The sequence below is a fragment of the Leptosomus discolor genome, chromosome 13, assembly GCF_034619465.1.
Source record: "Leptosomus discolor isolate bLepDis1 chromosome 13, bLepDis1.hap2, whole genome shotgun sequence".
In the NCBI taxonomy this organism is placed as follows: Eukaryota; Metazoa; Chordata; class Aves; order Leptosomiformes; family Leptosomidae; genus Leptosomus; species Leptosomus discolor.
Genome location: NC_141403.1, coordinates 18,241,085 through 18,266,333, shown reverse-complemented (window position 1 = coordinate 18,266,333; position 25,249 = coordinate 18,241,085). Strand labels below are relative to the sequence as shown.

Sequence of the window (25,249 nt, the reverse complement as noted above, 5' to 3'; positions counted from 1 at the left end):
GAGGGGTGAGCAGTAGATGTTGTCTACCTAGACTTCAGTAAGGCTTTCAGCGCTGTCTCCCATCAGTGCCTCATAGAGAAGCTGATAAAGTATGGGGGCTGGGTGAGCAGACAGTGAGGTGGAGTGGCAACTGGCAGAACGGCTGGGCTCAGAGTTCTGATCAATAGCACCAAGTCTAGTTGGAGGCCAGTAACTAGTAGTTACCCCAGGGGTCAATAGGGTCAATATTGGGTCCGATCCTGTTTGACGTCTTCATTAATGACCTGGATGACGGGGCAGAGTGTACCTTCAGCAAGTTTGCTGATGACATAAAACTGGGAAGAGCGGTTGATACACCAGAGAGTTGTGCTACCATCTAGGGGGACCTCAACAGGCTCGAGAAAAGGGCTGACAGGAACCTCATGAAGTTCAACAAGGGGAATTGCAAAGTCCTGCACCTGGGGAGGAACAACTCCATGCACCAGTACAGGCTGGTGCCTGACCGACTGGAAAGCAGCTTTGTAGAAAAGGACCTGGGGGTCCTGGTGGATGATGGGGTGAACAGGCGCCAGCAGTGTGCCCTTGCTGCAATGAAGAGCAACAGCATCTTGAGCGTTAGGAGGAGTGATGCCAGCACGTTGAAGGAGGTGATCCTTCCTCTCTACTCAGCACTTGTGAGGCCACAACTGGAATACTGTGTCCAGTTCTGGGCACATTACGTTACAACACAGAAATAAGGACGTACTGGAGAGACTCCAGCAAAGGACCATGAAGATGTTGAAGGGACTGGAGCATCTCATATGAAGAAAGGCTAGGAGAGCTGCGGTTGCTCTGCCTGGAGAAGAGAAGATTAATGGGAATGTTATCAATGTTTATAAATACCTGAAGGGAGAGGGTAAAGAAGATGGAGCCCGGCTCTTTTCAGTGGTGCCCAGTGACAGGACCAGGGGCAATGGACACACACTGAAACACAAGAGGTTCCCTCTGAACATCAGGAAACACTTTTCTGCTGTGAGAGTGACCAAGCACTGACACAGGTTGCCCAGGGAGTTTGTGGAGTTGTCATTCTTGGGGGTATTCAAATGCTGTCTCGATATGGGCCTGGGCAACTGGCTCTGGGTGGCCCTGCATGAGCCCAGGGGTGTTGGGTACGATGACCAACGCTTCCAACCTCAACCATTCTGTGAGCTTTATCTTCAAGGGGGACAGGGAGGGGGAGAAAGACAAAAAAAATACTACTTGCTTTGCATTTAATATTAAAATGGATATTTTATTCACAATTTCGGGAGCTAGAGCTAACATCTGTTTCCAGAAGATCAAGAAAACATAGCTGTTTTCAGTAACCTCATTTTTTCCACAAAACTGGAGGCTTTGAATGCAAACCCTTTAGGCAGAAGAGAGTTCTTTGTAGCATATTCTTCTAAAAGCTTCTGCAAAAGTATTGGCAGAATAGAAAGAAATATTCTTGTATCATAATACAGAAAAAATGTTTGGCGTTACTTGAGAAGAGTAATTATATAAACACATGTCTGAAAACCTGGCATTGAAGTCTCAAGATACTACTGTGAAATTCCAAGAAAAGGAAAAAAAAACCACAACTCTGAACGAATACATAAATGAACCTCATCTGCTCATTCTTTACCTATTTATCAAAGCAAAAAGAGAATCTTACAATTTGCAAAGCTGCATTCTGTATTTTAAATCTTTTTTTTTTGATAGTATTCCTTTCCCCAGCCCTCGGTTAAAGGTTCCTTCGGCCATAACATTCAAAACAAACAAATCTCGGACAGGAATATACAGTCTAAAAATCGAATGAACTAATAGTTGGTACTGAAATCAGGAGCACTTTTGCCTGAGAACCAAGTTATTTTATTTCTCTAACAGCAGGTTGTTGCTCAGTGTTTACAGTTCTTGGTAAGCTAAAAAAATCAACATAAATGCCGGTTAAAACTGAACTTCCTAAGTCAGCCTGTAAGTTTTGTGGTTTTAGTTCACGTTTCAGACGCATTCTTTTGGTATTTATTCATTTTGACAGTGCAGAAGTTCTTTTACTGTTATTTTGTTAAATCACTTTACAGTTTTATCATTCACTTGTAAATGAAATTGTAAACACTGTAAGGTTGAGGTCTTTTAGTTGTGGTAAGGGATAAATAATACTGGACAATACAAGGTAACATTTTCCTTCCCCCCACGTTTTTCACATCTCTTCTGCAAAATAAGCTCCCAGATAGTGACGCCTGTAGGTAGCAAAAGTAGTTGTGGAATCCAAAATAATTTGATAGGATATTTATCTACCATTTTTAACTCAGCACTGTATTACTTGTTTTCTCAAAGGCGACTTGACCAAGACAGTTTAATTCCACAAAACATTACACTGATTCACAAGCTCCCGTTTGTTCCTTTCTGGTCTTATTTTTTAGTGTCTGATTTTAATGCAGTCTGATGGGGCCTGATTTCACAGGAAGGATGCACTCATGTTTCTTTTTGAAATATTCATCATTACTCATCTTTATCTCTCAAATTTGGGAGAACACGAATGTTTTGTGGAATGAATGATTTTATTTTAAAGCAATTAACTGTTTAAGAAAAGCTGTGCACAAGGAAGTTGTCTGCTGTCAGGTGCTGTGTTGATGTTCCAAGTACTTTGGAAGTTTTGGCTGTCCTGTTAAGTTTCTTATACTGTAGACTACTTCTGTTATGCTTTAACTATTGTTTTTAAGTTAGTGTAAATTAAAAAAAGAGGATCAATTGATAAACCATGATTTCAGTTACAACAGTATTCTGAACAGCCTGTTTACTTTGGAGCTGAAAACCACTTCACTTAATTGCAGCCTTAATTGAGAAAAAGCCAATAATACCTGTAATTCCTTCTAAAAATGTATTCTTCTTTTCTCTTAGAGGGCAAACCAGAGAAATTTTCAGTTGGTCTTTTGGAGCTTCCTTTTAGAGTTGGAGTACCTTTTAATATTCCTTTGGAACTGCAGGATGAATTTGGTCATGCAACACAGTTGGCAACTGACATCAGACCAATTCTTGAAGCTAGGTAATTCAACCATCCCAATTTTTTTGTCTTTCTTCATGTGACTTTAATTTAGTAATTCTTTGGGGGTTGTCTGAGCGATATATTGGATACTTTTCACGTAAATTAACTGGCATTTTTGCTTTTATTTCTGTAAGAATATCTGAAAGTATTTTGTATTTTAAAACACTGTTTATTTTTAAATTGATTCTCTTTTGTTTTCTGTGTATTTTTCTAGTGGATTGACATTGCATTATCAAGGAATAACTGCAGGAACAAAGTGCATGATTAAGGGTGTCACTGCTAAAGGCTGTGTAAATAGTTGCCAGGGCAAGGTAGGCTAATGAATTTCAACTGGAAGTAACATATTTTAAAAAAAAAAAAAAGGGCAAATAATTTTTGTGTGAAATGGATTGTCACATGGTGTCATCTAAGTTTGGTCTACACTAATGACTACAGGCATTTCTTGGGATGTTTTCAAATGATCTCTTACAGCTTTACCTGGAGTAGTTTGTTTCCCACAGCTGCACTGTTAGTTGATGGGACTGGAACTGGAGAGGCTGAGCACACGTGGGGTGTGGTAGAGTGTACCCAGCATGCTGAATCAGCTGTGTTAGTTTGAACTGGTGCTGAAATTGGTTTAAGCCAAATCATCCTGGTGACTTTTGTGCTGAAACAGCATAGGGAGCATGGACATCTTTCATTCTTGTAGTTGAAATGATGAGAAGTAATAGTTAACATGAGTGGTAACTACTGGAACTTCTCTAGACATTTCTAAAATGCTGTTCTCACTTTTGTAGCAAATAGATCTTACTGACAGATTCTCAGCACCTGTTCAAGCTACTAATTTACTGAAAAAACCAAAAACATAGGTTATGTGCTAAAAATATTTCTTTCATAAAAAAAGATCTTAATGCTCCTGATAAATGTAGATTTGAAGATTTTAATAAATAATTTCTAAGTCATGTATATGGCATATTTACAGAGTATTCTGACCAGGTTCGTAATCCTTTCATTTAGTCATGCAGTCTAGCAGAGGAAAGAGAAAGCTAGGAACTGAGGCAGCTGGAGATACCTCGTTATACTGTTGATATCGTTGCTTAGAAAAATGCAAATAATGTTGCCAGTAGAAAGGTGCATAAAAGAGAAGAGGGACCATATAGCTGCTTATTGAAAACTGGAGGGTGTTGAATGTAATATATAAAATAAATTTTGTAGGTGAAGGGTAAGAAGAATGACGGAAGACAGAGGGTTATGGGAAATAAAGTGTGTAGGAGCAAAAGTGCCAGGCTGTGGCAAGACCTAAATTTGGTGAGGCGCAAGACCAAGAATCATTTAAGGAACTTGCAGTACAGAAATAATACCATGCCATAATAACGGAAAAGAAGGGCTATTATTTTCTCACGTTGCTTAATTGCATAAAATGTGGGAAGCAATACAGGAACTGGCGCTGAAAAGGGTGGTTCTAATTTATATTAAAAAAGGACCGTTTAAGATGGTAATGAAGTATAATGGCAAAAACCAGAATGGTGGGACAACAGACTAAAAACAACAGATAATTTTAGAACTTAAATGCAGTGTAATTTTTACTGCTTAATGTGAAATAAGAAGCAGAGAAGAACATAGGAGAAATTTTCAGTACCTTAGAAGTTGATTTTGAAATGGTAGTGGAACAGCTAAAATATTTCAGACAAACAGTAATAGGATTCTGGAAAGAATTTAGAAGGAGAAAGTGAATGAGAGAATAAAAAGGAAGAAATAGAGAGCATGGAAAAAATTAAAATTTTTCAGAGAAAGGAGTAAGGAAAAAATTGTCGAAGGAATAATCATGCTAAATGAAGAAGAGAAACTTGATTGAGATAGGGAATACAGAGTATCACAGTCATCAATGAAGGAAGCACTGATAGAGAAGAAGGAGAAAGCAGACTTCATTTACTTCTGTAGTTATTGACTTGATTCCACCCAAAACAGTCAAGATAGAGAGAAGTACACTTTGATTGTGGGTAGAATCAAAGAGAAAATTTAAAGACGAGTGCATAATCAATATCAAGAAAACTGCTCCCTTGTAGGATTTCAAATGCAGTCAGGAGAAGGGTGAGAAAGGAGTTTAAAAAAAGGGAACCAATAGTTTGTTATTTTTCTTTTCATTTTAAATACTGCAGTATACATAGAAGCAGACTTGAAAGCCAAAGGAAAGTAGATAAGGGGATCGTGAAGGATAAGGGAAAAGAACTTCCCTAGAGGACACGTATTGAAAAGTTAAAAGGAATGAAGTTAAAGATGTAAACTGATAAATTAGAGGCAGAATATAGTGCAGCAGTAAGAAGAAAGTATGAAATAAAAAAAACTCATATTGCAGAAAAGGAGTTGAAACTCAAAGAGAGTCATTGGAGGAGTGTCTAGTGCGTGAATACAAAGCTCGATTGAATGAACTACTGAAGAATTCAACTTACTAACATTAAACAGCAGCTATCAGCTATACTGGTTTCCTCTGGGTTTATTTCCTACCTTATTTTTCCCTTTTCTTCCCCTTTTTCTTCCCCCATCCCCCTATAACTTGAGTGTATTTTGCCTTCCCCTTTTCTTGTGGTTCACCTTTTGGTTTGATGAGGCTCCAGCTGACGGGTCCTGCTTGGCTGGCAGGCAGAGCAGTGTGGCTGGCTGGTCAGAGCTGGAGAATTTCCACGCACCCGCTGTGGCCAGCCCTCAGCTGGGGAGCTGGTGTGTTCCATGTGGCTGCAGGCAGCTGTGATGCACCTGCCCAGGCTTCACTGCCCTTTCTGCTTCCCTTACCCAGCAAACGAAAAGAATTGCCTGGTGGCTGTCATCCGCTCTGCAAGTGTTAAATGTCACACGTACCCTGTCAGGCATGGGGGGGCGTGAGCCAGGGTTGTGAGTCTAAACCTTTCCAGAGGCAGCATTTCTGAACATGAGAAAATGGCAATTTATGAATTGTAATTAAATATTCTCAAATATCAGGTATAAAAAATAAAAAATTCACATAGTTGCAGTGCAACTAGCTTTTTGAAGTTGGAGATTTTAAGATTATTGATCAGACTGCTTCGTTCTCTGATTTTAACGTGAAAATCAGTTTTAGTCATTCAGTTTCACAGCATTTCTTATGGCCTTATTCAAAGATGATGGATAGTAGTTGTGGTGCCTTGCTTCAGGCAATTAGCTAAGGAATAATGAACACGGAAATTGCAGACCCGTTTTTTAAAACTACTCTTTTTGAAATTATCCCATCCCCTGCCCTGTCTAAAACAGCCTCTAAGCAGGAAACCACAAGTTATGATAGCTGCTTTTAATGGTTTCAGAACCATGTAGTTTAACATGCAAATCCTAGATGGAACATCTCTGCGAATAGTAACATGAAAAAGACAGCTTTTAGTACAGGAAAAAAAATCTTCATTTATGTAGTAGTGCAAGAAAATTTGGATTTACTTCTGAAATTTATGTATTTATAAATTCACTATGTGAGATAACTTATTGTCTGGTTTTGTTTAAGGTTAATATTTAAAATATTCTTTTCATTAGAACTTTAACCTGAAGGTTACTCTTCCTGGTTTGAAAGAAGACACACAGATCTTTAAAATAAGATTGCAGCCTGGTAAGTATCCTGAAAATATTTAGTGAGTTCCTGTTGAACTTTATTCTGACACTATTAATGAAAAGCTACTTCTCCCAAGAAGTTAAAATATTTAGTGAGGCATAAAAAAGGGTATTCTAGCTCATCCAAGCGATGACTGAAACTAAATGAAGCTAAGGGCATGTCATTCTTGGCAGAAATAACATCAAACTCACAGCCCAATCTTGTCTATTATTCTAGCAGCTGGAATTTGTCTGCTTACTTGACACTGATTTTTCACAACTTTTTTTTAATTATTTTAAATCTTTTTCTAACCTGGCACCACTGAATGAATGAATTTCTTATCTTCTTGATTTTCCTTAGCATTAAGCCCTTTAACCTGTACTAATCTGCATCGACCTGTTCTCCCTGTAGAAAACATCTTGTGAATGAGTAAGTGCTCATTCAGTTTCTTACCCCAGCAAAGGGGGGATGCTTTGGCAGTGGGGATTGTGTCTGAAGTTTTTAGTATTACATTTATCATAATGCAAGAGAGGAATATAGAAGTCTGAGTCCACTGCCCTTACCAGAATTTTATGTTTTGTGGATGTCTTGATACTGAGGATTCCCTGATAGCATACCTGTTATGCTTGTGGCCTGGGTTTTTCTGGATTTGGGAGAAACAGTGAAGTTTGAAGGCTAATTTTTGGCTGCCCAGATTACCAAACTTTAGGCTTTGCCATCTCATTTTGCAGAGAAATTGTGTGCTTCAAGCTTTGTTAGACCAACAAGGCACACTTTATGCTATTGTTCTTTATCTTTTGAGGACTTAAGGCTTCATGTAGAAAATGGAGTGGAACGATCTGACTTGAGACCGATTCTGTTGTGTATTGCTTAGTTGTTTACCTTGGACTGAAAGCATCTTCATCCTTCGTTAGAATTTTTTTGCTTTTGGCAATGTAGAGATGCTTCACTACCTCTTTCTTCTCATTGGACTTATCCTTGGCTTTTAAAGCTGTTTTTTGAGGGAGGAGTGAATAAAAACTACTTCAGTCTTTCCTGTTCTTCAGCCAGTGAGTTTGAAATGGAAGTTTTAATGAATGATGCATAAAGGATGTTTCTGAAAAAAGAAATTGGCCGCCTTTGTTCCATCAGAAGTTGTCTTTTAATAGTATTCTATTATTTCCTTCTCTTTTTTCAAACTGATAAAATAATTATCTGTTCCAGAGGGCAGACTTACTTGAATAGCTTCACTTTACTATCCAAGTAATGCCCACAAATTTTTTTTGGCTTTTCTTTGCATGCAAGTTGTAGCTGTAGTGGGTTTGGTAATTAAATTGCTGCATGTCATGATTGATCAGATATCTCAACAATAATGTCTTTGGTTTAAACATGTCAGGAGAAAGCTCCAGGTTTGTTTTCAATGAGCGTGAATCTGTGTAGTATGTAAATAGCACTATATCCTGTGTTTGCACCTTGTATATGCTGAAGCTCATCATGTTAGTCTAACTATTCCTTACTGAATTCGTTCAAAGATTGGCAGGTGGTATGTATTGAAGGATGGGAAGTGTCTAGAACTTCTCAGCGTGAACCCATACACTTGAATTGGTCTAAATGGTTCGTTATCACAAATGTATTGGTAGCTTGGCTTTAAAACCTTTTTGAGATAGCAAAAACTGAAATCTGGTGTCTCACAAGTTATCTGAAATTTAACCACTGCTCTGCCATTGTGCATTTTTACAGGCCCTCCTCGTCAACTGAAAGTAAAACCGGATTCTGAAATTCTAAAGATTGAAAATGGTACAGCTTTCCCCTTTCAGGTTGAAGTACTGGATGAATCGGGAAATATAACAGCACAGCCAAAGTTGATCGTTCATTGTAAGGTAAACTGCGTTTCATTATGTGTCATAAGGTTTTTGATATTTGGTTCTTAAAGGGCTGGGAAAAGAGCCTATTTTGGCATCTGGATAGAATTTATCATCTTTAATAATGCTTTTAAGCTTTCTGTAGCTTGATAGCCATAACTGTGTCTCTTGTCTCATCTATTATGAGTCATTTAGTAAGTTTTAGAATCGGAGAACCTGGCTTTAGAAATGGTAGAGAAAATTATGTGAGGATATATAGCTACAATTTTAAGGTATTTTAAGTCGTATTTGCCATATACAAAAATTTGTACATGAAAAAAAGCTTCCTACAGCTGACTTCTGGGGTTTTTTAAAGAAGAAAATGTGATTCTAGTGCCTAAAAATAATATTAGATAAGATTGTTATCATAAGCACTTACCTAAGTTCAAAAGAGAATGCAGGGGTTACTGTGGCTTTTAGAAGTAAAAAGCTTTTGCTCTTATGGACTTAATGTTTTTTTAACTCAAGAAAGATCATACAGGCTTCTGGAAGACTGAAATTATCAAATTTATCTGTAAATAAACCTTTGTAATTATTTGGACTTGTACAAATAATTATTTCTGGAATAATCATAGTAGTTCTCTAAAAAAACTAAAATCTAATTTTACATTTTAAATAGTTTTTAGGTGCTTCAAACCTTCCTGTGTATTCTGTGGACTGCAGCAATGCAGGAACAAACATTTTAACTGGTCCAGTTATACATGTACAGAATATCAAGAAAGACCAGATACTGAAAGCAAGGATAGAAATTCTTGTAAGTATTGATTGGATGAACAAAAGATTGAAAACAGTTTATTGTACTGTCTTGCTAGTATACTGAAGTCTTTTATGGATCAACCCCCAAAAGTTACTGCTCTAGTTACCATAAGCCTGATTAGCAGGTGGCTGCCCTTTTTCCCCTCTGGGAAATCATAAAAATGCAAAGAATTTTTTCTTCACATCTTACTCTTTATTTCAGAAGTCCCTGAATTGTTTCAGAAATATGCATTATTTCTGGGATTTTTCTTCCCCTTTGTACTCCCTAGATCTTTCTGACAAATTGCCTTCATTGCATAAATATTTAGAGCCAGAATAGGTATGGCAACATGTTCTGAAAACTTTAGTGAAGAAGGGTATATTTTATCAAAGGTTAAAAGTCAGTAGCTTTTTGTAGTATTTCCGGCTTAAAGCCCTTGTAGTTCAAAATTTTTTTTAATGCTGTTGAACATCCCAGTTCTCTGGTAGTCAGGAGAGCCACGCTGCTGGAGAAAGTAAGACCTGTGGTGTTTTACCCTGAAAATACTAATGTGGCAAGATGACCGATATGAAAGGATACTTAATGATTACTCTTTAAGAAGTATTTTGTGAATTGTGTAACATAGTACTTTTGGAATAGAAAATGTTTTCTACATAACTAGCATCCATTCTAGTACCTGTTAAAAGTTGTAAGTATTCTGGCGTATCCTTCTGATTTACTTTTGACCAGACAAGCTGATTTCACGTTCGGACACCTGGCCATTCTGGAGTGATATTTATGCATCTATGTATATTTAATAACTTTTTTTTTCCATGTATAGAGTTGTAAAGATGTGCCAGCAGTGGAAAAGATTATTAAACTTCTTCCTAGCAGTCATGTTGCAAGACTGCAGGTCTTAAGTATGGATGGACAAAAAGCTCTTCAAATTAAACATCAGGATGAAATTCATTGGGTTGCTGGCGGTGTCATGCACAACCTTATATTTCAGATGTATGATGAAGGAGAAAGGGAGATACACATAACTCCAGCTATGGCAGAAAAAATCAAGGCAAGTATTTTTGAGCAAACAGCAGCGTAATATGGGGATGAGATACAATGCTGATTCTCTAAAATCCACTGACATCAGAACTACAAAATGATATTCCTCAAGATTGTATTATTAAACATGGGAACTTTTCTCTCTGCTTAATGAATTTTTAAAAATAATTTTGTTAAAATTGTGTCCTTAATGAGATAAAGACATTCAATGAAATGTTAAATAATGCCTCAGGGTAGTATTATGAAAAGCAGGTTAGTAATTTCCAGTTCTTCTAAACACAATAAAATAATTCCGACACAGTTGTGATTCTTCAGATTTGTTTTTTTCCCAACATCTAAGAACCTTGAATAGACATGTTCCTCGGTGGAGATTTGCTCACCTATCTTATCCCTCTGTCTGTGTACATATGTGGAGCCTGATACTAAGGCAGAGCTTCAGCAAGTGTGTGAGTGTTGCTGGGTTACTGTTGGGAAATGCACAGGCTTTCCGCTGAGAGCTTCTACTGCCTGTATGTTACTTCAGCATTTTCAGAATGACCACAGATGCATTCTGTAGCTGGTCATTAATAGTTTAGCTTTAGATTAATTTAAGAAATTTTAATTTTAGGTTAACTGGACGCCTAAAATTAACAGAGAACAGTTGATTCAGGGATTATTACCCGATGTAAAGGTACCAACATCAGTAAAAGACGTGCGTTACTGTCTGATTACTTACCTTGATGACCACGTGTCTTTGGAGAGTGCGTTCACAGTCAGGTTTGTTCATTTGAAATACTTTTTTATGAATTACGTTGTTGGCAAAGGATTGTAGATCTGTACTGTGGGGTAAAAATATCTTTCTACGGAAGCGGAAATGGTGAAAGCAGTTGGCAAAGTGATAGGGGAATGTAGGTTTGGGTGGATGGGGGGGGTTATGCAAATTGTTTACAAATGAGAACTTTACCTGTGTGAAAGACTCCATCATGATCTGTTTGTGTCCAGCCCTGTGATCACTTTTATAAATATATGTATACTGGAGCAGATTATTGCTGTCTTTGAAAACTTTCAGTAAACATTAGCTTACAGAATAATTAGTTTTACTGAAGAGTCGGGTCACTGGTCACCAAAGAGAAATGTCACTCGGAAGTTAATTGTTACCCTTACAGAGGTTATTCATTTGAAGCTAAAGATAGTATTTGTCTGCATCTGGTATCTCAGTCAAAAGTGACCGGCTGTAAATTGAACTTTAAAATTGCCTGGCTTGTACTCTTAGTGGGTCTAAGCAGTTAGCTCTACTTACGGTATCTTTATAAAGTTCGTTAAGATGAACCTGATTCTAAATGACTTCGGTGTATTTCATGTGTTCTTAATAGGTTAAAAATAAGTAACTAGTTCACAGCACATGGATGCTGGGGTAAATTTGCAACAATTAGACATTTCACAGGTCTGCAGTAGAAAAAAAAAAATATAATTACATGACCAAGCGTTAAGATTCTTTAAAATATTGGGAGCATAATGCTTGTAAAAAGCTGTCCATGATGCAGCACTGTCAGAAACAGAAAAATATTGTTAAATAGTATTTACTGTTTTAAGGTGAGCAGAAAAGCAGACTGAATTAATAACTCCGTTCTTGAAAGGCAGTAGAACAGTGTATTGATTTATTGAATATTTTTAATACATTTTTGCTTGTCATTGAAAAGCAGTTCTCAGATCAGGAAAGTTCTATTTAAGGGTTATTCTATTGTAGTTGTCATCAAAAATAACTGGAGGTCGTTCTAACAGGATTGTTAAAGATATCGGTGTAATTTTTATCTTAGAATACGCAAAAAGAGTAAAAAACATTGTGTTGGATAACTCTTAAATAACTTACAGATGTCAGATAACTCTTAAATATTTGGGGAGCTAGCACATAACGTATGTTAACCTTCATCAAGTAAACGGAAGGAAAGGCTGAGATTGTTTAAAAGCACCCCAGAAAATATTTTTAAGACACTAATGCTAGGCATAGTTTAGGCTGATGTATTCTGCTTTATCATAGCAAAAGAGGAAATGGAAGTCTGATTTTTCTTTTTTTATTGTTGTTCATCTTCTCCATAATTTTTGTAATGTGCTCTGGTGTTGTTTTGCTTTTAAGGAAAACCTGTATCACTAAAAATATTAAGCTATGATGGTTGTAATCAGGTCCTGAAGAAGTCAACAAGTATTTTTGTAGCAAGGGAGACTGTGATGCCTTTGTATGTACATATCAGGATTAATGTTGGCATTGTAATTGGTTTTACAGTAAGCGATGTATTTTATATGTAGGCGATTGTGTGTTACTTTGGCTTAGAGGTGTTGGGGATGGTTATTTTCAAGACTGAAAATACTCCAAACTTGAATTCTGCTTTGTCTGGCTAATGATCTGATCTATGGTAATTGCCATTGAACTTGTGTGCACCTGAGGCTTGATCCTGTAAATGTGTGCAAGGATAAAATAAATTAAAAAAAAAAAAAGTCCAGTTAGAAATGAGTGCTAACTGCTGTATGCTTTATCATGCCTGCTATTATGTTGTAAGTGGTCCCCTTCCTGAGAATGATTATAAGTCAATTTTCATATGCTGACTTAGACCACTTCCTGATGAGCCCAAGCACATTAAATGTAAATTAAAGGGACCAAGCACGCTGCAGATGGGTGAAGAACTACAAGGCGAAATCGGTGAGTATTTGCATATTCTTTAATTTCTTGTAAGATACATTTCTTTTTCTTTGCAGTTTATTAGCCTGTCATTTGTACAGATGTCATCAAGAGTGAATTATCTGCCCTGTTTTAATATAAAAGCAGGTTTACATTCTCATTCATGGAAAGATGATCAGACTTTTCTAATTGCCGCTTTACAATTCTGGAGTTACTCTCCAGTAAAATTTGCCTCTGAGTTTGTACATTGGGACACTCATCACACTGGGTTCAAATTGTTCATAAATTTTTGTTTAGTTCTTATATTCTGAAATCTCACAGGTCGTGACAGCTTTCAGACTATTTCAAAGGCACGGACTTCAAAGTGAAACATTTTAAGGTTAACTTTAACCTAAGAGGGATGCATGCTAGAGATCAGTCTTCTCATTTGCCTTTGATTTCTGTACGCAGAAACACATGGCATAGTAAGAAATTAAAAATATTACAGTATTTTGCGACATTAAAAGCTGTGTGAGTGAAGAAGAGCACATAGGACAAACTGACAGGTTGAAAAACAGCTTTCAGTCTTAAGAAATTTTTTTTCATTTAACTTTACAGCAAGAAATAATCTTTTTATTCAAAAAAGGTAGGAAGCACAGATACGTGATGTGACTATATACTTTTTTTTATACCCTTGTGATACCCACAAGATGGGGGGATCTTATCAATGTCTAAAAATACCTGAAGAGAGGGTGTAAAGAAGATGGAGCCCAGCTCTTTTCAGTGGTGCCCAGTGACAGGACATGGGGCAATGGGCACAACCTGAAACACAGGAGGTTCCCTCTGAACATCAGGAAACACGTTTTCACTGTGAGGGTGACCGAGCACTGACACAGGTTGCCCAGGGAGTTTGTGGAGTTGCCATCCTTAGGGATATTCAAAGGCCATCTGGACATGGTCCTGGGCAACAGGCTGCAGGTGACTGCATGAGCAGGGGGACTGGACCAGGTGACCTCCAGAGGTCCCTTCCAACCTCAGCCACTCTGTGATTCAGTGATACTCATATAAATTTTCTCTATACTGTGTGTATATTGTATACATTTGTATTCTGTATGTTGTATAATGTTTCATTAAAGCAGCTGCTGAGGTAATCATCTTGATAATAATTTGAACAATCATCATCATTAACAGATGTAATGATTACGGATCAACATGGAAACCAGGTTCAGACGGTGACATCTGCGTGTGTAAATTCCCTAGGAGTGTCTGGGCCTGGACTTGATAAATCAAATTTGAAAATAACTTGGCAGGTATTTATAAGATGTCATATAGTTTATTTCTCTGTTGCCTTTGTGTGGTAACGAGTTGAGCCAAAACTGTGGAAAGGTAGTGGTCAAATTAAACACTACTCGGTAAACTGTGAAAATATAGAGACTTAAAGCATTAAAATCATGTGATCCTGTTCGAAGTAATACATCAGCATCCGTTAAAAACTTTATCACTGCTGCAGCTATACAGTATGGGGGCCAGTTTACTTCATGCTTGAGTTGGGTTTGCTTTGTTTCTAGTCCATTGTTCTATATCTTCTAACTTTTTTTTAGTCTTCTGTGTTTATGGTGGTACAGTTGATTCTATGATCTCTTGAAGAACCTTTTAGAACAGCCTAATGCTGTTGTCTGCCGTAGTGTAATTTAAGACACCTTCTACACCTTTTAAAGTATGTTGGATATAGCCAAGTTGTACATAACTCTTACACATTGAAAAGCAGGTTCCTGAAAAATGCTTGAGTTTGAAATTGTTCACCTCTTACACAAGAAGTCCATTTTAATTTAACAAAAGGAATAGAACTTATAGTTTAATTTTTAGTCCACTGTTTCTCAGTAAAAACAGCAAAGAGAGTCTAGCAAGCATAGATATTAAAATACCATGTTGAAAAAAAATGAATAAATAATACTTGGTAAAATTTTCTTTATTTCTCAATAGGAAAGTACTCAAACAATGACAGTAAAAGGCATTCGGTTTAAACCTTGTTTGCTTGGAAGCAAAGAATTGTGCTTCGCTTGGCGTGAATTTTCTGACTTTCTCAGAGTAAATTTAACTGCAGGATCCCCTGCAAAATTGCAGTTTGTGGATTGGCCAGAGTTAGAAACGGTAAGTTGAACAGTTTTGGTTTGGAAAAAACCAACAGGGTCACTAGTCAGCAGGTCTTTTTATTTCCAGAGCTTTTTGGAGCACAGGATGCAAAGGTGAAAACCCCGATTTCTCAGTATTGGTACGAATATGACAGCTCTAGAGACATTTTTATTCTATACAGGACAGCATAACACAAGCAAAATTAAGTATTTTGCAATCTAATTATATAGATGTGTTTTAAATGGGACTGCAGGTGTGAAGCGTTTTTCATACAACAGGTAACTACATTAGTTTTTTAAAAGTAAACTTATTTTGGAGTAATCTAACTCGTGTGTGTGTTTACAACACTGTATTCCTTAATATCTCTTAAACTGTTCATTCTGTCCCATTTGCCTGTCTAGAGATGATACATATTTCTTTTCTTTGGTGCAGCTGTTTTACTGTGGGCGGGGTCCTAACACCCGTCTTCGGCCACTGTTTAACAAAGATACTGTCCTTAATGGTGGTAATAGATGGTAGTTCATCTGACCTTCATCTGTTACTGCGAAGGCAGTTCCAAATTTACTGGAGTTTACAAGTGTTTGCAGTCAGAGAGTGGGGAAGGCAGTACAGTACTTGTATCAAATGAAAAGGATGGAGATTTTTTTATACCATTTATTTGCTGGGGTGGTTTATTGTTGTTCAGTGTTTTATTTTGGCTGTTCAAATGATAGCGCTGAAGTTGCAGCAGAAAGCACAATAGGAGTGGAAGCAGGTTAAAGAAAATTGGATCTCTGAGAACAGGCATAAAGATTGGTGTGTTGGGGAAATGGAGGAGGAATTGATTGAAAAAAACAAAACGAAAAGTTCAGGGAGTATCATAACTATTTTTAATCTCTAGAAAGCTGTCAATGTTTATAGGAAGATAAACGTTTTAGGCCATTTGCTCTTTCTATGACAAGAAAACTCTTTGATAAGCCTCTTCAGAAGCACGTCCTTCCTTTCGGTCACGTCAACACAAATAATCCGTGCAATTCAGTTCAAGTAGTGCCTTTTATAATGACAAGAGACTGTAAATGGGAAAACTCCAGAAAGACCTTTCTGGAGTTTTATGATTCTCTCATGGTCTAGCTGTTGTGGGAGACAAATAGTATGTAAAAGGCAGACACTGTTGCTCTGGGGATTCCTGACCTGCCATGAAGGTCAGATATACCTAGGGCAGAATGGTACAGTGCATTTGTGTCTCTTCCAGCCTGTTGCAGTGATTAATGGTAGAGAATTGCAGAAGCCCCTTATTGTTCAGCTGTGTGATCAGTGGGGAAATCCGTCTCCTGAGCCTAATGTCAAAATCAGCCTTACAAAGAGTAACAGCTTAAAGGTAAGCACAGGCCTTATTATGTGAACGTTGTTTAACACGAATTTTTGTTGTCATGTCTACGTTATCTTCATTTTCAAGACGTTTTTGGAAAAGTGATTAAAATACTGTAAGGTCATGAAAGAATATTTAATCCCATATAATAGTAGTGTCAACTACTGTTAGCCTTACCTTTCCCCCAATTTAACTATGCTACTATTACTTACTTTTATTGGATTTTTTTTTCTAAGGAAATGTCTTTATATCTTTTCTTCTGGCTCTTTTGAGTCTTCTGCCATAGAAGCCTGCCTTATCATAGTTTGGGATTTTTGTTTGTTTGTTTGCCTCAACTACTGCCTTTATGATGGCATCTGCAGCTCCTCGGGGCTTCTAGTTATGTTGTTCTTGACAGAACATACAACCTTGACAGTAACACTCTGTGGTTGTGCTGCCTGATCAAAGAGATGTTGTGGTGGCATGCTGTGTCTTTTCAGATATTATGCCTTCCTCCAGGAAGGACCAGCAGCATGTCCTAGAAAGTCTGCATGCTTGTTATCCGGGTGGGATGTGTCCAGGAGAAAGTGTGGATCCACCTTAAAGCCAAGGTGGATCATTGTTACAGTGCATTCATTGCAGTGCGCTCTCCTGGAGGCTAGCACCGTGTCACGGTTCTGAGGGTCACCTGCATACATGAGCCGAGCGACCAACTGCCTATTTGCTGAACAGCTCTTGGATCAGTCTTCGTGATGGAACACTGTCTTGCCTTGGCATTTCAAATAGGTTGTGTGCCCAGTCTCCCAAAGGAAAGGAGAAGCTTCTGGGAACTGAAATTCTCAGATAAACTGTCTGTATTTCACATCCCGTCCTCTTAAGTCTCCTAAGCCTGATATTCTGCAGTTGCAGCATGCATTTCCTGTACTCCATTGTCTACTTTACAGGTCCAAAACTAAATGAGTATGGCTGAACAGAAACACTCTGAACTCTTATTTGCAGCTCAATAGTGGAAATGCACAAAGCACTAGTTCCTGTAAAAATTAGAACTTTCCATTCTGTGATGTGCAGGAATTTCAAATGCAGACTTATTTTGTTGAGTTGAATTTATGCTTCAAATGAGTTTATGAAGCGTCTGACAGTTTTCTTGGTATATCTTTACAATGCTGCCTTCCATTTGAACCATTAAGCACACATTTTTTGCCATTGCTTTTCTCTAGTGACATGGTAGGATAAATTCATGCTCCCATAGCTGATCCATTATGAATCAACTTTCACAGTTTTTTTTTCCCTAAAGTAGATTTGTTCTTTTAACTTACTGACATGAGATCTGGGAAAGAAAATAATTTTGGAAGAAGACTTCCCACTTCAGGTATTCCAAAAACATTGTTTTGGTGTAAGTGGACACTAGACACTTAAGTCTCCTGAGATTTGTGCTGAAATAGCAAAAGGGAAAGCAATTTAATGCCAAACACTATTCACATAATTATGAACATTTGCACCACATTGTTGCATTATATCATCAATGAAACAGTTGATTTGCCTTGTTAGAGAGGAGTGCGTTACAGAAGACCTCAGAATGTATCTATGGCTTCCTTTGCTGTCCTTCAAACTTTAAAGCTACTATCTGAGGTTCCTTTGATACATTGACAAGATATTTCTTAGGTAAGGCTGAGGCAGCATGCACACAAATCTGCAGAAGAAATAGCTTCTGCTTACTTCAAGAGCATATTAGTATTCTTCAATTTTCACACCTGTTTCTGTGAGAGGATAGGCATTCTCTGTCTGCTACACTGGAGTCTGTGGTTTCAAAAAGGTGTGGTTGATGAGGAAGGTGAAGTGACAACTTCTCTGCCACTTAATGTGTAAAGGCGAGTATGACTTGATGGTACTTCCAGTCGTAAGATTTCACTTTCAGTGCCAGAGAAGTAAGTGCAGCAAAGACAGAGTGACGTAGAAGACACTCTTTGAAGAACATCAGTGAGTTAAAGAATTATTTTCTAACAACGGAATTCCTCTAAGTCAGTAGCAGAATTTCCATTGACTTCAAATGACTTGGAATCAGACCTAATTAATGTGCTAGGTGAGTAGGAGGTATAGAAGGCATTTGTGTTGTTATCCTAAAGCAACATTGACAAGAAGTTGTTGTTATTAGCATTTGATTAAATGCCATTTTCTTAAGATTAGTTGTTGTTTGTCATTACGTTTTGATAAATAAGGTACTGTACTTCCTCACTTGTCGTAACGCTTTTCTCTAGGTTGTCAGCAGTCTTACGTTTTTGGCAGTGAGGCTAGAATGGGGGAAGGGAAGAGACACACAGATGATTAGTTGTTTTTACTGCAGTTGTATCATTCTTTAATTTTTGCTACCCAGGAATCTCTGTGGAGACTGGAGAAACACTGTAAAAGGGACTAAATAGTTTGTGGGAGGTTTTAGAATCTGAAAATATACTCCCAGATTAACTTGTACTGTGGATGACATGATAGTGTCAGTAGCAATTAAAGAGAAAACATTAATAAAATATTTGAACATATTAACGGACAAAAATACCCTAGTTCAGATAAAGTGATTGTCTTCAAAAACTGTCAGAGAGAATTCTGAAACCTCTTAATATTTTATTCATTACAGTGTATCTTTCCCTAATTTAAAGTCCAAAAATACAAAAAAGCTATTGCTCAAATGGAAAGACAGTATTCCGGCAAATGAGATATACGTTTTATTCTAAGTCTTGATACTACTTCTGTGTCATTGAAAGAATAAAAAATATTTTTTTTGACAGATTGTTCCTTCAAACCAGCAACATAAAACAGATGAAAATGGTAGGGCTAACCTGGGAGTTATTAGTATTCATGCACCTAGGTAAGTAGTGAAAAAAAATGAATCTGAAATGTGCTTGCTAGATGTATTTAAGCTGCGCATTTCATAAAGTACTTACCAAGAATTAATCTAGAGCCAAGGTCAAACGTTTATTATTTATATGCCAGTGGAAGGCCAGATAGTAAGCTTTAAGAAATTGTTTGACTAAATAAAATTCAATAGCAGCTGCTTGTGGTCTTCTGAGAAGCTGCTGGTCTAATTTTCTGAATCCTGTTTATTCCGATCATGGTAAAACACAGCTTATAATTGTCAAGATGTACCTCGTGCAGATAGTGTCATAAACCACTTAAAATATTTGAAATGTACAGCCTTTGGGTGACTAGATCCAGACACTGTCCTTTCAAAGTAGGAACACATTTTAGGAGTGTTGAAACCCCACTTCCTGTGGGTGCTAGCCGTTGTTTTAAAGGATTGGATAAAGTGTCCAAAAGAATTTTGAAGATACATATTTATTTTTTCTTATTTGCAGTAGAACTAATGAAGTCTCATTTCCTGCAGATGTGTGTCTTGTAGCTCCTGCTTCTTCATGTCAGTCACCCTGGCTCCCCTTACGCTCACACGTCCCATCTGACTTTTTAAATTCATTACTTCAATATCCTCCCCATGTTCACAGCTCTGCTACCCACTCCCTGTATCCTTAAGCTTTTCTTGAAAGACTAGGTTGGCTTTAGGTAGCTTAGAAGCTAACAATGAGCACTTGTTCTTGAACTTGTGAAGTATTTGATGACAGTTAATATTTTGACATTCGTATCTGGAGGATTTGACTCATAATACTATTTTGCATTTGGAAGAAAATCTGTTTTAAGTGCTATTGATGGTGCTCAGTGTATTTATAATGCCTGCATCCTAGTAGAAGTATGATGAACGTTAATTATCGATCTATGACTGAAGGCTGAAAACAGATGTGCTCAGTGGTAACATCGTACTATTTATAGCATAATCAAAACAGGCTGAGGAGTACAGCTTGTATACAGTTAAATTCCATATTCCCAGTTCTGTTTAAAAAGTTAAATTTCAGGTTTTTAATGCTATAAAGAAAATGAATTATTCTGTAGCAATGAAGTATTATACACTTGCAATGCACTTTGCTAGATGTGAGTTGTACGCAGATTCACTGCTTGGAAGCTGTCAAAGCAGAATGCTCCTTGGACAGCATTTTAATTAGCTGTGCTTTCCGCCGTACTGTCTTCCGCAACATAAAGCGGTAGTTGCTAGTGTTTTATAGTGAAGCATGGTCAAGCTAATGAAATATTGAAGCAAAATTAAATTAGATAAGCTAATATCTGAAGGATCTCTTAAGTTTATGATTTTACTTGTCTGACTTTGCATTAATGCTTCCATTTTTTTCCCTTTACTACTGATAGCTTTTAGATATTTTTTTATCATGCTTCCACGTACATGATTCAGACTTGACGTCTGTTAAAAATTGTCTTTTCAGAAGAGATATTTTGTAACAGTTTTTATGATTTCTGTATATTTCAGGGGAGAGCACACTTTACAGCTTAAAGCCTCATACAACAAGACCACATTAGATTGTCCCATAATCATATTAAATGTCCTGCCTGATCCTGAGAAACCTGTCTACTTGAATGTTAAATATGACAAAAATGCTTCTTTTCCAGCAGGAGGTACCTTCCCTGGTAAGTATGAGGATTCTTAAACGGAAACCAGTTACTCAAGAGCTTTTATAAACCTGTGAAAAACCATTTTGGTTATTCTCCTGGTGTATTTTTTACTTCTTTTTGTCTGTTTTGTCTCAGTTTTTTAACAGCTGTATCTGAGATGCATCTGTAACACTGGGAGAGAAAAGATATGTACATCATCTTTAGAAAGCATTTCAAAAGACCTTTTATTTATTTGTTCCAAATTATTTGCTTTATTTGTCTATAAATGGTAAAACTACAGAATCACAGAATGTTGGGGGTTAGAAGGGACCTCTGGAGATCATCTAGTCCAACCCTGCTGCCAGAGCAGGACCACCTAGAGCAGGTCACACAGGAATGCGTCCAGGCGGGTTTTGAATGTCTCCAGAGAAGGAGACTCCACCACCTCTCTGGGCAGCCTGTTCCAGGGCTCTGTCACCCTCACAGGGAAAAAGTTTTTCCTTGGGTTAATGTGGAACCTCCTGTGCTCCAGCTTGCATCCGTTGACCCTTGTCCTGTCATTGGCCATCACCGAGAAGAGCCTGGCTCCATCCTCCTGACACTCACCCTTTACGTATTTATAACCATTGATGAGGTCACCCCTCAGTCTCCTCTTCTCCAAGCTCAAGAGACCCAGCTCCCTCAGCCTTTCATCATGAGGGAGATGTTCCACCCCCTTCATCACCTTTGTGGCTCTGCGCTGGGCTCTTTCCAGCAGTTCCCTGTCCTTGAACTGAGGGGCCCAGAACTGGACACACTATTCCAGATGGGGTGTCACCAGGGCAGAGCAGAGGGGGAGGAGAACCTCTCTTGACCTACTGACCACACCCCTTCTAATACACCCCAGGATGTCCTTGGCCTTCTTGGCCATGAGGGCACATTGCTGGCTCGTGGCCATCCTGCTGCCCACCAGGACCCCCAGGTCCCTTTCCCCTACGCTGCTCTCTGACAGCTCAGTCCCCAACCTGGACTGGTCCATGGGGTTGTTCTCTCCCAGATGCAAGACCCTACGCTTGCCCTTGTTGTATTGCATTGAATTCCTCCCCGCCCAGCTCTCCAGCCTGCCCAGGACTCGCTGGATGGCAGCACAGCTTTCTGGTGTGTCAGCCACTCTTCCCAGTTCTGGTCATCAGCAAACTTGCTGACGGTGCACTCTGTTCCCTCATCCGGGTCATTGATAAATACATTGAATAGTACTGGTCCTAAACCATAGAATCTCTCTTCTGTCCTTGGTGAAATACAGTATTTCAGTTTTTGATCTTCCCAGAAGATGATCTGAGCTAGTTCATGCATGTTTTCCCTAGTCTCATCTTCTGTGGAATAGTAACAAAGGAGGTAGCTATGAAATTACCGTGGTGCCTTGCAAACGTGTTTGAAGGAGTTGACAACTGTGTGAATGTGAGTGATCCTGCTGATCTTACTCGCGTTCAGTACTTACTCACTGTCCACTCATCTAATCCACACTTCCTAAGCTTACCTACGAGGATGTTGTGGGAGACAGTGTCAAAAGCCTTGCTGAAGTGGAGGTAGACAACATCTGCTGCTCTCCCCTCATCCACCCAGCCAGTCATGCCATCAGAGAAAGCTATCAGGTTGGTCAAGCATGATTCCCCCTTGGCGAATCTATCCTGACTACTCACTATTCCAGATGACCTTCTTTTCTTCCACGTGCTTAGAGATGACATCCAGAATGAGCTGCTCCATCACCTTTCCGGGATGGAGGTGAGGCTGAGTGGCCTTTAGTTTCCTGGGTTCTCCTTCTTGCTTTTTTTAAAGGTTGGAGTGACGTTGGCTTTCCTCCAGACCTCTGGCACCTCTCCTGTTTGCCATGACCATTCGAAGTTGATGGAGAGTGGCCCAGCAATAACATCTTCTGGCTCCCTTAGCACTCGGTGCATCCCATTGGGGCCCATGGATTTGAGGCTGTCCAGTTTGCCTAAAAATCTCTAACCCAATCCTTCTCAACCAAGGGAAACTCTTCCTCTTTTACCTCCAGGGTCTGGGATTCCTGAGGACCAACCAGCCTTAGCAGTAAAGACTGGTAAAGAGTAGCTCTATTCTAGTTTGGATTCCATTTCCTTCAGACTACTAAATGTTCTATGGAATAAGTAGGAAAAGCTAATTTTTTCCGATGGGGATATGAAATGGCAAGTATTTTGACTGCAGAACCAGTCAACAGCAAATGGAGGAGTGAAACGTGTCGCTATATCCTACTTCTGACAGATTCAACTACGTAATATTAGTCTCTAAGAAGCAGCCAAACTCAGCTTCAGATCCATAGCCTGAGTCCTCCTTTTTATTTCAGTGTGGCTAATAGGTGGGGGAAATGGAGGTGGTGTTGGAATAGTCTCTTTACAACTACTGTGCCTGTCTATCCAGTAGTTCAGTGACTAAAGCACTTGTGAAGGAAGAGGGAGATCTGGATTTCCTCCTGGAAGGAAGGAAGGAATCAGCTACTTAACGAGCTAATGATTGTTCTTTCCTGAGACCAAGAAGAAGCCTGGCTTGACATTTTGATAAGGATGATAATTTGGGAAAGGCAGACTTAAATTTTGAGGGTTTTTTTAAAAGCAGTCATTGGATAAAGTAGGTGGGGGGTTTTTTCCAAGGATTGTTACCTAGTCTAATTAACAGGGCTAGGGGGAGAAGGTTTTCCATATCTGGTTTAAATTTTTTTGTTGTTTGGGTTCTGTTTGGAATGTGGGTTTTCTGTGGTTTTCCTCTAGGTATAAAGGAGACACAGAAATTCATGGAGTTTGATCTTCTTCATTTGGAATAAAAATAATCTTGAAAAAATGTTGTCTTTCATTCTACAGATTTTATGATTAGTGTTCTTTCTGAAGATGACAATATTATTAAAAATATAAATCCGGCACGGATTTCTATGAAAATGTGGGAAGCACAGAGCAGCGGAACTAGGATACCAGCTGATGTAAGTCATCAAAATGAGTTTTCAAAATAGTGTCAGAATGCCAGCATAGGACAAACATATTTGTGGTAGAAACTTTCCTTCGTTTAACTTAAATCAGTATTGTGTTCTAGATTTTAAATAACAAATATTAGATATCAGTCATATTTGTTTATCAGTATCTGTCCTGTTACAAGTTGTCAGACTGTTCAAGTGTCAAGACTGTAGTAAGGACAAAAATGCTGCTCCTCTGCAGAAGCTAACTAATAGCAGGGAGACTGTTAAAAGCTGCCATGCTGAATTTTGCAAAGAAAAAAGACTCTGAGAATTAAGAATGTACAACTAGCGCCTAAATTATAGATGACCTCATTGAATTACTGTGTGCTGTCAGTACTGCAAATCATTAAGATTTATAGCGTATTAAAAGTAAGGTACTTTAACTTTCCATATATTGGATTAAATTTTTTGCATCTTTCTTTCCAGGTTACAACATTTAGCTGTAGTAAAGTGAAGGATGACAAGGAAGGTGGTTTCTTCTACTTCAGGTATAGCAGCGTTTATTTTACAATTACTGGTGCAACTTACTGTACAAAATACATAGTTTGAAACAGAAATAAATTTTGATTTGATAATAACAATGTGGTTTAGAACTCGTGTGATAGCGCTATGAAATGGTAAAAGATATTAGCAAGATGCAATGAACACGAGGACTGAATTCTTCCCTAGACACATTTGACATTTGTTTAATCTGAGAGTAGGGAGGAGTCTTTAAGATAATATGTTGGAATACGTGATGAGAAATGCTAGCAACGAAGGGACTACATCACCTGCTTGTCACTTGTCTGGTAACATTCCTTAGTTCTTTTCAATGTTACGTTCAACTGCCGTAGAGTTGCGGGCTGGACAAAGTGGATTTAACTCTGCTTTAATACCTTCTGTAGCTGTGTGTTAGTCCTGAACCATGACCTCGGCCCTGTTGGTCCAGTGGTCTGTCCTTGGGTTACTTGTTCAGAGACGGTGTCCTAGATGGCAGGCAGCAGGACTGGAGCTCATCATAAGCTGATGCCCTGTTCTTTCAGCGAGTTCCTGGCGGGCATACGATGGGATCGGTTAAACAGTTGTGGTACTGGCTGTTGATTCAAGCTCTTGCCTCCTGGGAACAGACTTCCCTCCTGCTTTTAGGAAGCAGACTTTAGGATCTCTTTGATGCAGCAGCTACCGCTGTTGCACAGCTGATCCTGGTTGCTGCATCAGAGGAACAGAGGCTGCTGCAGCTCAGCTGTGTCAAAGATTCCAGGAGCATCGGAGTGGCAGCACTTCAAGAGGTGATAAGTTTCCTAACTCGCCTTGCGGCTGTGGCTCTCCTCCCTTTCAAGGCACATAACAGAATTCAGGAAGCCAGGGATCCAATTTGTAATCCTTGGGAACCTCTGTGCTTTCAGGACCTCGAGGCAGCATTAAGTCTTCAACACTTTTTTTCCCCCCTG

General features: G+C 38.5%; 1 protein-coding gene across 1 annotated transcript in view; it reads left to right on the top strand.

Moving 5' to 3' along the window:
• Window positions 1–25,249, top strand: part of SMCHD1 (structural maintenance of chromosomes flexible hinge domain containing 1) — a 76,565-nt gene that overhangs the window by 31,443 nt on the left and 19,873 nt on the right. Inside the window, exons 20-34 of the mRNA XM_086472749.1 lie at window positions 2,878–3,022; window positions 3,237–3,333; window positions 6,536–6,608; window positions 8,310–8,449; window positions 9,090–9,224; window positions 10,027–10,254; window positions 10,852–11,000; window positions 12,830–12,918; window positions 14,068–14,186; window positions 14,860–15,027; window positions 16,241–16,366; window positions 19,114–19,193; window positions 20,694–20,851; window positions 23,671–23,786; window positions 24,246–24,307. Of these exons, the coding sequence (XP_086328875.1) occupies window positions 2,878–3,022; window positions 3,237–3,333; window positions 6,536–6,608; window positions 8,310–8,449; window positions 9,090–9,224; window positions 10,027–10,254; window positions 10,852–11,000; window positions 12,830–12,918; window positions 14,068–14,186; window positions 14,860–15,027; window positions 16,241–16,366; window positions 19,114–19,193; window positions 20,694–20,851; window positions 23,671–23,786; window positions 24,246–24,307 (1,885 nt within the window). The remainder of the gene's footprint in view (window positions 1–2,877; window positions 3,023–3,236; window positions 3,334–6,535; window positions 6,609–8,309; window positions 8,450–9,089; window positions 9,225–10,026; window positions 10,255–10,851; window positions 11,001–12,829; window positions 12,919–14,067; window positions 14,187–14,859; window positions 15,028–16,240; window positions 16,367–19,113; window positions 19,194–20,693; window positions 20,852–23,670; window positions 23,787–24,245; window positions 24,308–25,249) is intronic.